The sequence below is a fragment of the Haemorhous mexicanus genome, chromosome 1 (genome assembly GCF_027477595.1).
Source record: "Haemorhous mexicanus isolate bHaeMex1 chromosome 1, bHaeMex1.pri, whole genome shotgun sequence".
Classification (NCBI taxonomy): domain Eukaryota; kingdom Metazoa; phylum Chordata; class Aves; order Passeriformes; family Fringillidae; genus Haemorhous; species Haemorhous mexicanus.
Window position 1 is genome coordinate 18,591,497 of NC_082341.1, and position 15,937 is coordinate 18,607,433.

The 15,937-nt window shown below is 34.5% G+C and overlaps 1 protein-coding gene across 1 annotated transcript in view; it reads left to right on the forward strand.

Moving 5' to 3' along the window:
- The window catches only part of DNAJC1 (DnaJ heat shock protein family (Hsp40) member C1), a 108,077-nt gene that overhangs the window by 43,268 nt on the left and 48,872 nt on the right, over positions 1-15,937 (forward strand). Inside the window, exons 4-7 of the mRNA XM_059841921.1 lie at positions 1,370-1,535; positions 2,412-2,509; positions 3,575-3,668; positions 13,026-13,116. Of these exons, the coding sequence (XP_059697904.1) occupies positions 1,370-1,535; positions 2,412-2,509; positions 3,575-3,668; positions 13,026-13,116 (449 nt within the window). The remainder of the gene's footprint in view (positions 1-1,369; positions 1,536-2,411; positions 2,510-3,574; positions 3,669-13,025; positions 13,117-15,937) is intronic.

The window sequence follows — 15,937 nt, forward strand, 5'->3', positions numbered from 1 at the left end:
TTGAACAAATGTTTTATCAGAAGGTAGCTTTTCAGATATGCACTATAGTAAGGTATATTTTTTAATTGAAAACCACTGCTGCTTTTTTCTGCTTAAAATGAATTTGCTTGTGGAAATATTTTTTTTAGTACATCTCCAAGGTATCAATTTAATAACTATCAAAGTAGCTAGTGCAGTTGTTGCATTTAAATTGATTTACATGTCAAGACTGGCAGTTTAGCAGCTGCGCTATTATTCCTGGATTGGTCAATTTACTTGAGAAAAACCTACTACTGAGTTCTACTGACCTGCATGACAATATAGGCCCTATTTCTATTCCTGTAATTAGGCCTGCGACTAACTCAGAATATTTTTAATTAAAATATTTTGGTCAATGTGTTGCACCAAATTAGGCCTTTCAGTGCAGATTTAATTCTGGAAATGGTGTGATTAGAATATGTAATGAGTTGTGTTCAATTTAAGATTAACAGGTTGTGCATCTTGAACATACAGATTTATGAGTTTACTGTAGAGATTTTTGTTTGAAACTTTACTCCGAAAAGTTAATTTTAAAAAAATCTGGTTTGCATGTCTGTGGTTTGTTTATTTTTAAATTGCTCAAATACTGTAAATAAAAGACCTCAGACATTTAAAGATACTTCAAGACATTTGTGTGAAGGAAACGGGATTGTCATAAAATAGTTTCTGTACAGTTGGTAGGGTTAGTAATTAAACAGTTTTAAAATAGATTGATTTTGAAGACAGTGTTTCAAAGAGAAAATCAAAAACTGGTGAACTTTGTTTTCAAACATCAATATCAAGCCTCTAATTTAAGCTCTTAACTTACAAAGAAGGTATGGTAAGTCTGGCGTGTTTTTACCTAATGGAGTTTGTGGTACTAAAGGACAAAAACAAAAAGCAGAGATGCTTCTCCCCTCCCCCCAGCACTTGTGCATTTAATTTGTAAAAGAAAAAAGGGTTTCTAGTGTTTGAGACATTTGCTCTTGGCTACCTATTTAGTTGTTCGTGAGTTGTTACTTACTTCGATCATGGAGACCTGCCCACTGATTACGGAGCACATAGAACACATTTCTGGAAGTCTCTTACTTCAAAAGTAAATGAACTTGGAAGGGGAGGGGGCAGGTGTTGCTGGAACGTTTGAATTTATTTTTTTTCCCCTGCCCCAGTGTTTGGAGCCTGTTTGTTTCCACATGCAAGCCTATCTGCTGACAAAACAAGGCATTACTCTCTAAAAAAAAAATTTACTAAATGATCTTTTGTGTGGGTATTATTCAAGCACTCTATGGATTATCTTTTGTTTTATAATTGGATGTCTTGGCTTATTTCATTTTTAGCTCTCCATGAAAGCCTGTTATGTTTGCTACTGTAGGTATGATGATATTCTGATCAATGGACTACCAGATTGGCGACAGCCTGTGTTCTACTACAGGCGGGTGAGAAAAATGAGCAATGCTGAGCTGGCATTACTCTTGTTCATTATACTCACAGTGGGTCATTATGCTGTGGTTTGGTCAATCTACCTGGAAAAACAGCTGGTAAGTATTGGTAATAAATCAAACTTGCTTCAATTATTAGTACTGAATTTCCTGTAGACGTTTGCGTATTATAGATAGATACCTCTGCTACTTCCCCTGGTTTGAATTTGGACTTTTCGTATTTTAAAAATATTCTATTTAAAATGATGATAATTACAGAATGAGATATTCAGCATCTCAGAAATGGTAATCTAAAAACGACTTAATTTTTCTAGAATTGGTAATAAATTGCAAGAGCTGGTCCTGTGTTTTTATCTGGAAGGAAGAAGAGAAAAAGTCTATCATTTGTTGATGAAGAATCATATGCTACTGTAGTCATATCTAAGGTTTAAAAATAAACAGGTTTTATTTGTTTAACAGTCATACTTGATTGCCTTTGTTCTAAGCTAAATGCTTTTTTGTTTTGGGTTTTTCTTAACAGGATGGGAATTGGTAAGCAGTATAAATCACATTATTTTTTGATAATTTTATTTTTTTTCATATAAAAGTCTGTTGCACTTAGTAGGCTAAGAAAAAAAACTAACCATAACTTGAAAAATATTCATACATTAGCATCTATTTACTTTTTTATTTTCCACTGCATTATTGAAGTTGATGAATGAGAAAGGAGGCAAGTTGAATGCTTTCTCCTCTTAGAAAACTTTGATTGCTATGGAGATACACATGAGTGACAGAACTGGACTTCATGTGTGTTTAAAGACTGGATACCATGGCAACAGTTATTGTTAAGATAGATCATTTTACTTAATCATGTAGGACCCCAGATACATTTGCATAAATGCTACTCTAGTGTTTACCCTTCACAGAAAAGTCCCAGTAACATTTGTGGTTTACATGCTAATGATAACCTGTAACCGTAGTTCTTTCTACATCAAGGATGAACTGCTTAGCAGAAAAAAGAGGGAGAAGAAGAAAAAAACAGGTGGCAGGAGTACAGATGAAACCAAACTTGCTGCTCTAGACAAAAATGAAAGGTGGGAAAGAACTCTCTTGTTTTGTGCATTTTAAAACATTCTGTCAGCTACTGATTCAGTTCTCTCATTTTCTTTTTGCATCTTTGAAATACTCTGTGATAAAAACAGCTCTATGTGTAGTAACAGCCATTGCTGATACAAAGTGTGCCAGTGTAGATGTGTTTTCAAGTTTGGATTTGTAAATAAACACGTGGTGTTTATTCAGCAGATCAATAATCATTGAAAGATTAATGCTGAATTAAAGGCTTCTGTCTTATAAAAGGATATTATTTTTACAGGTTGATTTTAGGAGATTTTAGAACTTTTTCCCTCTTTAAGGGTTTTTGCCTTTGATTACAGTTAACAAATTTCAATTTATTTGAGCTTCAATTTATTCCTATTCCAAGCAAGGAGTTCTTATGGAGTTTTAATGATTGTCTGATTAAATGCTTTTTATCTGATTCACTTAAAAATGTGTGTGTTGGTAAAGGCTTCTAACACATTGTTTGCCAAGGAACACATAAGGAAATAGTGACTTTCAGGACACTCCAAAAGATAGCACTATTTCTTCTATTGATTCATAGAAAGAAATAAAGGGTTTAAATAGTTCACACAGCAGGGGCATGAACTGGATCAATGAGGGATGGAGATCAGAGACCATTCTGCCTGTCGTCTTTCTTGATGACATCAGTGAGTAATGCTCCAGTGAACTGCAAATGACATTAATTTTTATGTATTGTTTTGTTTATGCTACAGTCTTCATATCTGGTTGTCAGCACTTGTGAACACTTGGTTGAAGCTTGAGTGGTTTTTTGGTTTGGTTTTTTATTTAAACTAATGTGATTATGTGGCTTATGAATTTATTTTCTTGAAGAAAAGTCCTTTCAGAAGATCAAAATACAGAAATTATTAGAAGTCAGCTGTTAGATATCTTGAATTAAATGTTTAAAATGTATCTTTTTTATTATGTAGTCAGACATTTTTATGGGAGTTGACGAGTGCTAATCATCTTAAAGGATAATGGGAGAGTTCTGGCTTTGAGATTGTGTGGCAATAATGAAAAAACTACAATTTTTTTGACTGCAGGGTACTGGACAAGCCACAATGGCATGACTTACTTCCATGCAAGCTGGGAATATGGTTCTGTCTCACAGTGAAAGCTTTACCTCAGTTATTCCAGGTAACAGTAATGATGTTAAATAGTGTTACTTAATTTTTCTTGATGGTGTTATTATGCATAATCAGATGTGTAGCACTTGTTCTTAATTAATTTTTTGGCTCAAACATATAGCATATATATACATATATAAAGAAATTACTCTTTGGAGGCAAATTTGATATCAAAAGTTCATGGAAATATGAATGTATTTTAAATGCATATTAATCTTAACGAGCTAGGGAAGCAGTTTCTGTTAGGCAAAACTACAAGAATAAATGATGGGAGAGGGGTGGGGGAAATGGATGTATATCTATCTAATTAGGAATACCAATATTTAAGTGATGTTAACAAAAGTACTTTAATCTCAAATCAGCAAATGCTGTACTTTCATAGCAAATTTTAACATGTCATTTAAATTTGGGGTAACAGTGAAATTACTTTTTATGATGGAGTTTCTTTCTTTAATTCACTGGATAATGATGCAAATCGATCTCTGAAATTGCTGAAGTAAAATAACAAAGGTGTGGTTGTAATTTATAAACATCAATGTGGCAGGCTTGCTCATAGTTATTGTGTTTTAATCTAATACTATCAACCATAAAATCTATCTGGCATTCAACCAATGGCAGTATTGTCAGATTAGTTACCAGAGTAACTTTTTTAATGTCACCTGCTCTTTCTTTGCGTCTTCCTTAAATACAGTATTTTGTTTTTAATACCTTTGTCACTGGTAATATGAATCAGGCAATGTGAGATGGGTTATTCTTTGGTTTACAGAAATATTGAGTATTGTTTTGAAAGTATAAGTAGTACAAATGGCATCAGTATTTGGGTTTTGTCTCTGTTCAAGGTAGAAAAAGACTATAGTTATTTTTTCTACTCTCTTATTTAAACTCTTGTAAAAGTTAAAAATACAATAATGCCTGGTCTTCCAGCATCCATTTTTATAGCCTTTAACTTTTCCTACAAACAGCCAAAATTAATATCTCTCTCTCTTAAAATTTTCATCGGAACTTTGGGGCTGTTTTAATAAAGAAACCTTTCTTTTTACAAGTTTGTAAAGCAAGTTGATTATGCTTAATCAACTGTTGTGACCAAATTAAGCTTTGATGTTCATTCCTCATCAAGGTGAATCAGATAGAAAATAATTAGTATCAGCAGACTTTGTTGCTGGATTTTTGACACTTTATTCATAATTATAGTACTTTCCATTTTGCTTTAATTGCAAAATTTTTAAAAATCACACAATATAGAAGATTAGTGAATAATTGAAAATTAGGACTTCTTGTGGCTTCTTATAGTTTTTATGATATTAAAATAGTGTTATGTCAGTATAGCAGGTTTCAGATTTGTTGTTCAAAAAGCAGCTCCTATGCCTGTCAGAATTGGTAGAAAAAAATACAAGAAAATGATGTTTCATGCTTTGTTGAACTTAGCCCTTGTTTGGATTCCTATTCCATTAAATTAATAGTACTGGAAAAAAAACTGTCCAGTAACTCCTGGAATATTGGGGACCATCAAGCAAGTGTTTGGTGGCAGGGGAGGCATGTTGTAGAGGAATTCAGAGCAGGAAGGCTTTGAAGCAAAGAGAAGCAAAGAGACAGGGGTTCTAGAGTAGATTAGCCCATATACAAATGACACTACTGCTTAACTGCATGGTTTGTTTTGTTGTTGTTTAATGTGACCTGCTAGTTACATGAGTTAAAATGCAATAAACCATAAATAATCTTCAATGTTAAAACTATTCAGGACTTAAGCTGATAGTAATAAATTGTCTTATTATTTATTAGTTAACAATACTTAAGTATCATCTCTTCTGAAGAGCATAAGAGCAGTTGGAGCTGTGTTCTGAAATGGCATTTGAAAAGATACCTGGTGTGTAGTAACTACCTTGACAGAGAGACCTCTGGGTTCTTTTGATTTTGATGTATATGTAACATTTTGGCAAGATCTGCCTTTATGACCAACATGGAGCAAAAAGTTATCTGTACTTGATTATAACCTAGTACAGAGGTCCTGTTTTAAATCTCAGTGCATTTTTCTTCAGTAATACACAGGCTTGAGATTTCAGGATACCTAATGCTTTTAATAAAAGTAAAATCACTAAGGCAGAAGATGAAGGATCCTACAGATACTGAGTAGTGTTAAGTGTCATATTGCAAGTGGTTGACATCAGGATGGATGCCACAGATTTTAGTTGTTTATTGTTTTAATCTAAATTATTTTTTCCAGTCATTTAAGAGCTAACAAATCATTTCCAAAATCTGTCATTCAGCTGCAACTAATCCAATTGCAGATGAACTTCTGAAAATGCATCCATATTTAAAGGAACCATGTTTGGGACAGGAAAGGGGAAGAGTTAGCAATGTTTTAACTGAATGTTGCTCTGCCACTGAGTTTTTCAAAGCCCTGCCAGTAAAACAGCTGAACTGTTTCCTCAAACTAACAAAACAGAAGCACATGCCTGTAACAGACACAAGTTCTTCCTCAGAGGAGACTTCATTGAAAAAACCCCAAAACTAATCAAACATAACAGCATAACAACAATGGCAACAAATAAAACTTTTTAGCCCTTCTTGTATTGATTTTTTTTTTTTTTTACCTAGCATCCATCTCTCCCCCTATTAGTTGATGTGAATATTCTTATTGCAACAGCTGTGTCTGAGGATTCAGGTTGCTGAGCTTCTGCTCATGCCTGGCTCTCATTTATCCAATTGAGTGTCTTTCTCCTACTTCCCTTCCTCCTTCAAAATGTCAGATTTCAGAAGGAGGCACTTAAAATAATTAAGGTGGGCCTTCACTGAAGAAAAATGCTTTGTTTGCATGCCCTTGTGGTGGCCTATGCCATTTTATTGTAGCCTGCATTTTATGTCAAGAAATTGGAAGAAAAATGTGTGCGGGGAGGATGAGAAAAACTAAGAAAATGAGCAGGTTTTTTACACTGTTGACAATTGTATTTTGAGAGAAACTACATAGATTTTTATATCCACACATTGAGTTTAGTTAAATTTAGGAGTGAAAACAGCATTTTAAAGTTTGTTTGAAGAAGCAAAGGGAGAAAAATACACAGAATGTATCATAAATCAAATATGTATGCTGTGAAGGAAACATTAAGTGGAGTGTAAATTACATTGCCTATTACCAAGTTTAATTCTTATAATGCAGGATAAGAAAAAATAGGAAAAGAATGAAAATTGTTTCTAGGGCCATTTTAGTTAATGCTTTCATGAGAATGACCTGGAAAAAAGGAACGTATTTAAAAAAAGAAGGGGATCAAAGAACCCCCAAAAACTCAATTAAAATGCTTGTTGAAACTGAAATTTCTTCTTAAAATGAAATAAACTAGCTACATGTAGTATGCAAGAATTTCAGTTCAAATTGTGTATGTAATACAGTTGCATTAAGTGTACTTATGTTTTGAGAGAGAGCTGTCATAAGTAAATTGCAGTTTATTCCAAAAGCAGCTGACTAGAGGGTGGGTTTTTTTGGATGTCTGGACATATAACTTTAGAGAAGTGATCTTTTTGAAAAATGTTTTTAATTATTCTTCACAAATTTTTTCCTTCAGAAAACAGAAGATAGGCGCGTTTCTTAGTGATCCTGTCAACTTTACCTCCACCCTGATGTGGTGAAGTTTAGCAGTAAATGTCTTTATTTTTACACTGACTGAATTGTGAGCCTGCTGTTGTCCTGAGGGTAATGGAGCAGAAAGCATTTTTGTTTGTTTCGTCAGAAATTGTTTCTTGTTAAGAAAATAAAGTTTCCTCCTTCTATTGTAATCCTGTAGGTGTAGAGCACACACCCTCACAATGAGCTGTTGGGAGAACTGGTGGCTCACCAGTAATGAGAAGCCAGTTTGAGTTCAGTACATAGTTGCACTGGATATAACCTAGTGAGATTATCAACAAAGCCTTCAATTACAATTGAAACTTGTGTTTATAAAGACCTTTGTGTAGCACAAAGTGAATTAAAACAAAAAAGCCAGTAATTTATTTTTATGTACACTACCAGATGGTAATTACTGTAGCAGATTTAGCAGTCTGGAATAGATTCAAACTAGTGACCCAGAGGTGTTTAATTTCTTGGCATTTTTTCCTCAGGTTTTCTTTTAATCCATGATCACAATTCAACACCTGTTTAGAGATGGCTCAGCTTTGGCCTTAAACGGATTGGCAATGTGTCATTAAACTCAAGAGGCTTTGCCAGCAGGGCATCTCCTTTGGCAAGTTAGCTTCCAAGTAAGATTTGATTAGGTCAGCAAATGTATTTGTGAGTTGTTTCTGTCTTCACATATGACTTTATATGAAATTGTGCAAGATTAAAACAAAATTTATTGCATTTAATAGCATATGCCTTAAAAATAAAAAAAAAAAAATTCAAGTCAGTAAGGTTAAATATCTATTTCCCAACTTTACAGGGCTTTGAGGGTTTTGACATGTTCCAATTTACTGTACAGCACCAATGTTGGTATAATTTGTGGGGAGCGAGCAATTGCAGGATGTGTGGCACGAGTGATTGCCCATTTGCTCTGTTTCTTGCTATTTCACAGCTGTTGGGAGAACCACAGTAAGGATGAAGCTCTTGACCCTGAGGTCAATTAGAAGCTTAGAAGCAGGTCAGAGGAGAGTGGATGGTAAAACAAGTATTCTTGGTGTATGCAAGTGAGCAAAAATAATTTGTGTCTAACAGGGTACTGCTCTGAAGGAAAAAATGTGCTGCAAAAATACGAAAAGTTTTAAATAAATGTAAGACAGTAAAGAAATTTGCTTTTAATTGCCTGCTGTGCTGTGGCAGCTTCTTTGTATTGCTCTAAGTCTACATGTCTTACCACATGAGCATGAGTAGCTTGTATGTAGGAGGCAATACTGTCTCTCAATTATTGCTGCTGGTCTGCTGTGGTATGAGGCTTCATTGGGTGTGAAATGGGTCCCAGAGAGGCCTTGCAGCACTGACCTCTGTTTCCCCTTCTGGCTGCCTTTGTCTCACCACTGGGCACATGGAATTCCCAGCAGAGACTGCAGTGGCACAGCCAGCTGCTGGTCACATGGTGCACCGAGGCTTGGGAACCACGCCACAACTGCCCACGGCTCTACACAGCTGAAGAGCCTCCCCACACCTGGGATTATTCTACAGGCAAAGCATGATTTTTTGATTATAAAGGAGGAAGTAATGCAATTCCTATTTGTTTACTAGATTGCCTTTGGGCAAAAAGGTAAAAATGCCAAAGAAAAGTATAAATCATAATGTTCAATTCTTTTTAAAACATTATTTCTTACCATAACACATTGATATCACTAGCACAGAATCCTATCCAAAGAGTATTTTTGCTTTGGTGTAATGGCTGGAATTTTTATTGCATAGAAATAGCAAATTGAAGGAGGGTTGGTGGAGTAAATTGAATTTAACTCTTTTTTTCTCTTTTCAATATAAATTGTGTATAATAATACTGTGCTCAAAAAGACAAAAAAAATTAGTTCAATAGCTCCATGAAAGTATTATGTAATAAAAATTATTCCAGAGAAAATAATTTCAGCATAGTGACTTTAAGTATGCTTGTGAGAAATTTTTTTCAGTTGTGTGAATTTTGTTTGTATCAGTCCCATACCCAAAGAACTAAAATGTGAACTATTTCTATCACAAAATCTGAAACGAAGATTCTCATACAACAAGTTGTTTCAAGTTGTTTGCTTTCTTTTTCCTAATCTCCAGTTTCTTTTGAGGTAGACCAGAAAGCCAGGAGGATTTAATGTTTACTGGAGGGGAGAATACCCAAACAACGAAAACCCAAAAACCACAAAGCAAACAAACCAACAAAGCCTCATCACCCTCCCCAAAAATCAAGGAGAAACCAAAATGACTGAGTCTTACTCAGAATGGAAGTTCTTACTTATAGAATTAGTACAGTTTGAATAAACACTGTATCTCTTGATTTAAAAGCAACAAACAAAAAAAAAACACCTAAAACCCCAACCAAGACCTCAAACCCTAAAACAAACAAATGAAAAAAACCCTTAAAAGTTCAGTATCAGGGACTTCTGTATTTCTGCATAACTCAGGCTCAGCTTTGTCTGGGCAATCTCAATTTAATAACATGAGATGATGCTGATATAAAGAGAGAAACTATATTTTCAAGAATTTTTCAGTATTCTTCATTCTTATTTGTGATTAAATATGACGGTAATCACAGGATTTTCCTATACATGGCAGTTTAAATATAATTTAGAAATACTAATAGCAGAATTTTGCATTTCAAATACATTCTTTTTTTCATTCTATTCCTTTTTGGAAAGTATATATTTGAATTTATAATATAATAAACCAGCATATATCAGCCCTCTTCTTTATTCTTTATGCTTAACTAATTACATGTTATACTGCTTTAGTGGTGAGAAGAAATAATGTATTTGTTTTGCTGGTTTTTTTGAAAATGTCTTAAACTCCGGCAAATGAGAACCTATTTCTTATTAGGTAAGGTGGAGTTTTAGTTAGAACTATATCAAGCTTTGAATTTGTTTCTCTTTTCTCTGTATCTTTCCACCCCAGAAGTACGAAAATATTACTCTTCTTATGTCTAATATTTCTTGAAGGTGAAACATACATTAAGTATAAAATGTTGATGTTTTGAGATATAAAATTGTTATTGGATCATGGGGAAGGAACATTAGATTGGAAGAGACTGTATCTGTATTGTCAGTGTCTTTAGGGCCCTAAAATGCTTGTATTGAGACAAAGTGACTACTTAAATTTATTACTTCAGCAAAGTAAAAAATCTGAGCATAAATCTATTTTGAAATACTTACACTACCAAAACAGAATATTCTTGAAAACAAATATTCCTCTTTAGACTGATTGAAAGCTAATGAAGAATGAATTGAAAGGGGCCTTAATGCAGAACTTTTCTTCAAAGAACTTCCTATGTTAAATGGTTTTCCAGTGTTTTTTCATTTTGACCTATGAGGTCTAATACGCATAAAATTTGTGTCTGTGGTTAAAGTCTTTACTCAGGTATGCCTTTTAATTTTTCTTTACAACCTGTAGAGCCATTCTTATTTTTTATGGGAAGGATTTATTTTCAAATCTTCAAAATCCATTTTGAGTTAAGCTTTTTGTTGGTGTTTCTTCTTTGCTTTTCTTTATATGTATACATTTGTGTAAGCTTCAAAGTGTGTAGTTTCCCCTTTTTTTTTTTGTTATTATGGTCACAACCATAATAATCTTACCGCTAAGATAAAAGACTGATGCTGCCTTTGTTACCTGCATATTACTCCATTTGTAGTGATAATCCATTCTATATCTATAAAGCAACAATACTACCGTATTTCATTTATGTGCTTCTGACTAGTTTTCTTTGTTGTTCAGCTATTGTGTCTCATTTTCATCTGAGCCACATTTCCAATTGTTCTGTGATTGACATGCTGGAGAGATTGACAGTTACCCCCTAGTGCCTGCTGTCTGGAGATCCCACAAGCAATAATGGATTTTACACCAGAATTTAGCATCAAATATTGGCTTTCAGTGTCAAATGGGTTAAATTTAAATGCCAGTTAATTGTAGCCATTTTGAAATCATAGCCTTAAACAAAAGTGGTTTTTGGATATCCATAAGTCTGAGTCCTGTGAATGCCACGCAACCCAAATGTCTCAAACTCAGCAGAAATGAACTATTGCATTTATGGCTGTTTCTGTTTCTTGATTTTTCAAGTAGGCCAAACCTCGAGAGTACAAGGAAAGTTTCCAGTGTGGTAGGGAATTCTTATTTCAGGTATACCAAAAAGAAAGCCAGTGTTGATACTAATTTTGTGATTCAAGTGTGTCTCTCAAAGCTTACATATCTGCTGTTAATGCTAGTCCTGCTTTACACTTTTTTTTTAGCCACAACTCTACTTTAAAAAAACCCTTTTTCCCAATCCTAAAAGTATTAGCATGTGAAACAGTCTCTTCTGTTAAGTTCCAGGAGCAAGAAGTTATGTAAACCCTTTGAAATTACTTTTGCGTGCAGAGATTTCCTACATAAAACTGGCAAAAAACCCCTCAAAACGTGCTATTTCCTGTACCCAGGAAAAAAAAAGAAAAAAAAAAAAGGAAAAAAAAGAGTAAGAGGTGTTTTGGAAGGAGGTAGAACTTTACTGATCTTTTGTGGGAATTTGTCAGAGTTGTTCTTCAAGCATCCTGACCTTATCGATGAGGTGTCTCCAAACCACGACAAAGTTCTGCTCTGAGCTTGGTCATGATTCCTGTGCTTTCCAGCCTCCTTCAAGTAGCTTTGAAAGGGTAGATCCAAGTGTAACATGAAGAACAACTTTGCAGGGAGAATGGGATTATTTCTACCGTAAGAGTCAGTGACAATGATTGCTTAGCTCAAATTTTTCTCTTCAAGATTTCTTAAGGTGTCTTGTTTCATGGTGATGATACCAGGTTTTGTTTAAATATAGTTGAAATTATAAAAAATATTTACTACCATTTTACAATACATTCTGCATTCAAATTTAGGTTATCTGTAAAAAGTGGTACTGTTAGTGTTATAATACCAGAAATTATTTTTGGGTAAAAAGATCTAAGATTAGGTCTATCTAATGCTATATTTAATTTTTGAGTAATACAATAGACATTCTGCATGCTTGATAAAGATAAATAACAATTTCTCTATTTCAGCATTTGTATTATGGATTCCTTGGTTTTGAATGAGTACAGAAATCTCTTAAACTGGTGAGAGTAAGGAAACTTCAGCAATCTGGTTGTTCATATCGGAAGGCTTTCAGCAGAAATCTATAATAACTCATTCATCGGATTTTGGAAAGGTGTACATTATTGTGGTGTTTGTGTGACAGGACGTCTAGTTTTATGTGTACATTTGCATTATAGATTTCAGATTAGAATCTAATCCTTGGGGGAAAAAAACAAGTGTATTTTCAACACTTTAATAGCAATGTAGAAGTTGGTTTTAAAAAAAAAGGGGGAATAAGTTGGCACATGCAGTTATCATTACCTTAATGAGTTCACATTAAGGTGATTGCTGCCTAGCAGTTGCCTTTGTTTGTCCCTGCGCACGCTACTCTAATTAAAAACATCTTTTTCTCCCTTGAACTTCCAGATTGCTGATTTGAGCAAAGTGGGTGCATGCTCTTTGCAAAGTTGAGATAGTTTCTCTAACGATTTTGCTTTTCAGGTTGTCAATGAGCATCATAGTCTATAATATCAACACTATTACATTTGAGCCTTTATCACAGAAATTCTGTGTTTTAGACTGAAAATTGCTGTAACTCAAGGAAACAAATATATCTTAACTTTTTTTGGTGAGGTTAAGTGAAAACTTAAACAGAGCCATTGCAATTACTTGTCTGTATAAGGATGCTAATGCCATTGCAACATTTTCTTAAAGGATGCCAGACAATTATATGTAGAATATAAAGAAACAAAAATGAAGGCGAAAGAAGATGCCCTGGCTAAGGCTGAACTTGAAACACTTCAGAGTGAGTTTTTACCACTGTCTTAATAAACAAAGATGTAATACAATATACCTTCTACATTGGATGTATATGAACAAGCACTTTTCTAATCTTCTAAAATACATGTTTTATATATTTCTCTACTGCTGTTAAATTTAAATAAGCTTTTAATTTTATGGCTAATTTTGCAGTAGGCTGCTGGTTTGCTTCTATAGAAACATACAACTCAGGTGATCAGTTAGATTATAGCAAGAAGAACATACCTCGCTAGAAATGTTACTTTATGGGAGGGGAAGATCTCAAATGTACTATATGTTTTCAGAAGTGACCTCTTGGGTTTTTGAGCATTTTTGTATTCTCATTGTTTGTAAATATTTTTTTAATAATGTGTTTAATATTCTTTTGTTCATTTTGAGTTTATTTTTGTGATAGAAAGTGACAATGATTTGAATTTCCAAAAGGATGGATGCAGACTTCAGAGGTGGATTTGTACTATTGTTCAAATAAATACCTAAAAGTTGTTATACTCTTATAAAAGACCAGAGAAGGCAATTATCATTTCTTTTAATAAAGCATTCAGAATAATTATAGGTGACTTTTCCTTTTCTTTCAGTTATTTGCTTTTGACAATGATTAAACCTACCCTCTTCTGAAGACAGTTTTAATAGTTTTTTGTCCGTGTTTGTATGTGCATGCTTGCTTTATTTACTGTACTTAAGTGCATGCTTTTAAGTTCCTTTATTCTGACAAGTGCATTGAGTGCTTTGTGATAATTTAGTAGCTTGGAGTAAGCATAAGCCTTTAGGTACTTAAAATACAGCTGCATTATTTATATTTACAAAGTAGCTTAATTTTGTAAAATCAGCGAAGAGATCCAGTTCCAGCAATAATTCCCAACTTATCAGTAGCTGAATCTATTTTGGGAAAATGGATAACATTCAGCATTTCAGTAAGCATCATGGACCCAGGCCAAATCTAGCAAAATAGTGCATTTAATGCTTGTTAGGAAGGCCTGCCATTATGTTTGAGATACCTACCACAAAATGAGTCCTTGAAAAGGGTCTTGACTTGGGTTATTAAAAACTTGTTAAATTGTCAGATAGTAATGCATTACCATTGTTCAAAATAGCTGGCATACATTCCTCGTTGAAACCTGTGAACTACTGTGAGTTTTAAAAGGACTAGTTTTTGAAAACAGAAGTGAAAATGAAAGTGTAAAATTATTAACATCATATTGTGCACGTTCCTGTGTGTAACTGAAAGGCCACATGTGAAGTTTTAAATATTTCCCTGCTGCCAGGTGTGTTGTGAAAGTAATTTTTTTCTGTTGTCACCTCCAGCAGCAGTGCCCATCCCTGAGAGGTACAAGTTTAGCTTTCCAAGTCACCCCTGACCTCTCCTAGAAGCACCACCCTGTCCCCTATCATGCTGCTGGGTGCACCACGGCGTGGCTGCCATGTCTGCCAGGTGACCCAGTGTCACTCATGTGAGCAGGGGCCAGGCCTCACCAGGCTCACGGGCTGGCATCCTGCCCTCCCCTTGTAGGCTTGCTGGCAGGGAGCAAGCAGGATTGAGAATCACCACCTGTAATTAGCAGAGTTTGAGATTTGGCACGGAATTATTTGGTCAGCCATAGCAGTGCTATAGCTGGGCAGCAGAATGAGCTGTCAGTTACCTTTTTTTCTAATAAGTTAGACACCCAAGAGAGAAACAAGAGATGCACCCATGTTACTGTAGGCAAAAGTAAAATTATATCATTTTTAACTGAAGCTTGCATGCGAAGCATCTGCTAAATTTGCTTATTTCATTATGTTGCTCTGCATTGTCACATCACAATTAGCATAGAAAGGTTGTAAATCACCAAATGTGCATTTTGTTTGCCCCCATTCTTCTTAATTTTAGACACCATCTCTGGGATGCGAGGTCATAATAAAGGTTCTGTCTATTTAATTGAGTAAACATATATCTCATGCTGATTAGCAATAGCTGTTTTACAGTTCTTGTTTTTTTCATGCCCTAATTGCTGTTTTGTCCCCTTGTCTGTCTGCTTTCCTGCTGAAACTGTGCAGTATTCTGTAGGCAGCTTGAACTAAAACCAGAGTAAGGTACTGAAGGAGGAAAATGTAGTTTGCTGAACAGGAAAGAGAGGACAGTGCTGAGATGTCATTAAAGTTCTGTTTTTGGGAAGGAGTGTGAAGAAATAATTTCTTGTTACTTTAATATTCTGCACTTTTGATTTATTTTTATTTGCAGTGTTTCTTATCACCTCTCAATCCATCCAAAACTGTCATTACTACCTTAATAAAATATAGCAACTTTACAAAAATAGAGCAGCTTATAATAAAATTTTAGGTTTCTAGGAAATAGAGTTTTGTAGGAATTACAGGGAGCTGTGTATTTTAGGCACAAAAGTAGAAATGGTTTGCATTACATTTTCTGATGCATTTTTCACATTTAGATGTAAGAACACAAAGTTTTATTTTTAAATGGAAGGGCTTTAATTAATAAACTTTCTTCCAACTTCTCCCTCTTCTGTCGTGTGTGATCCCCGCATCAGGTAGTGGTTCCTTCCCAATGGATAGCCGTGTTCATCATAGTCATGGGATGCAAAGTACAGTAGGTGTTAGCTGCACTGAATAGGCATTATTAAACTGAGATGACATAGGCATACAATCAGGACAGATCACTCAGTTTTTAAACTTAAATTGCAAAGTTTGAGTAGTAATCAGGATGAATTCTAGCAGCTCTCAAGCTGTTTTTGCATGGAGTACTTCTTTCAATTATGTCCATTTTGGGGGAAACACATCTATTTTTCTTTCTTTATACTTAACCTTGGCAATTCTCT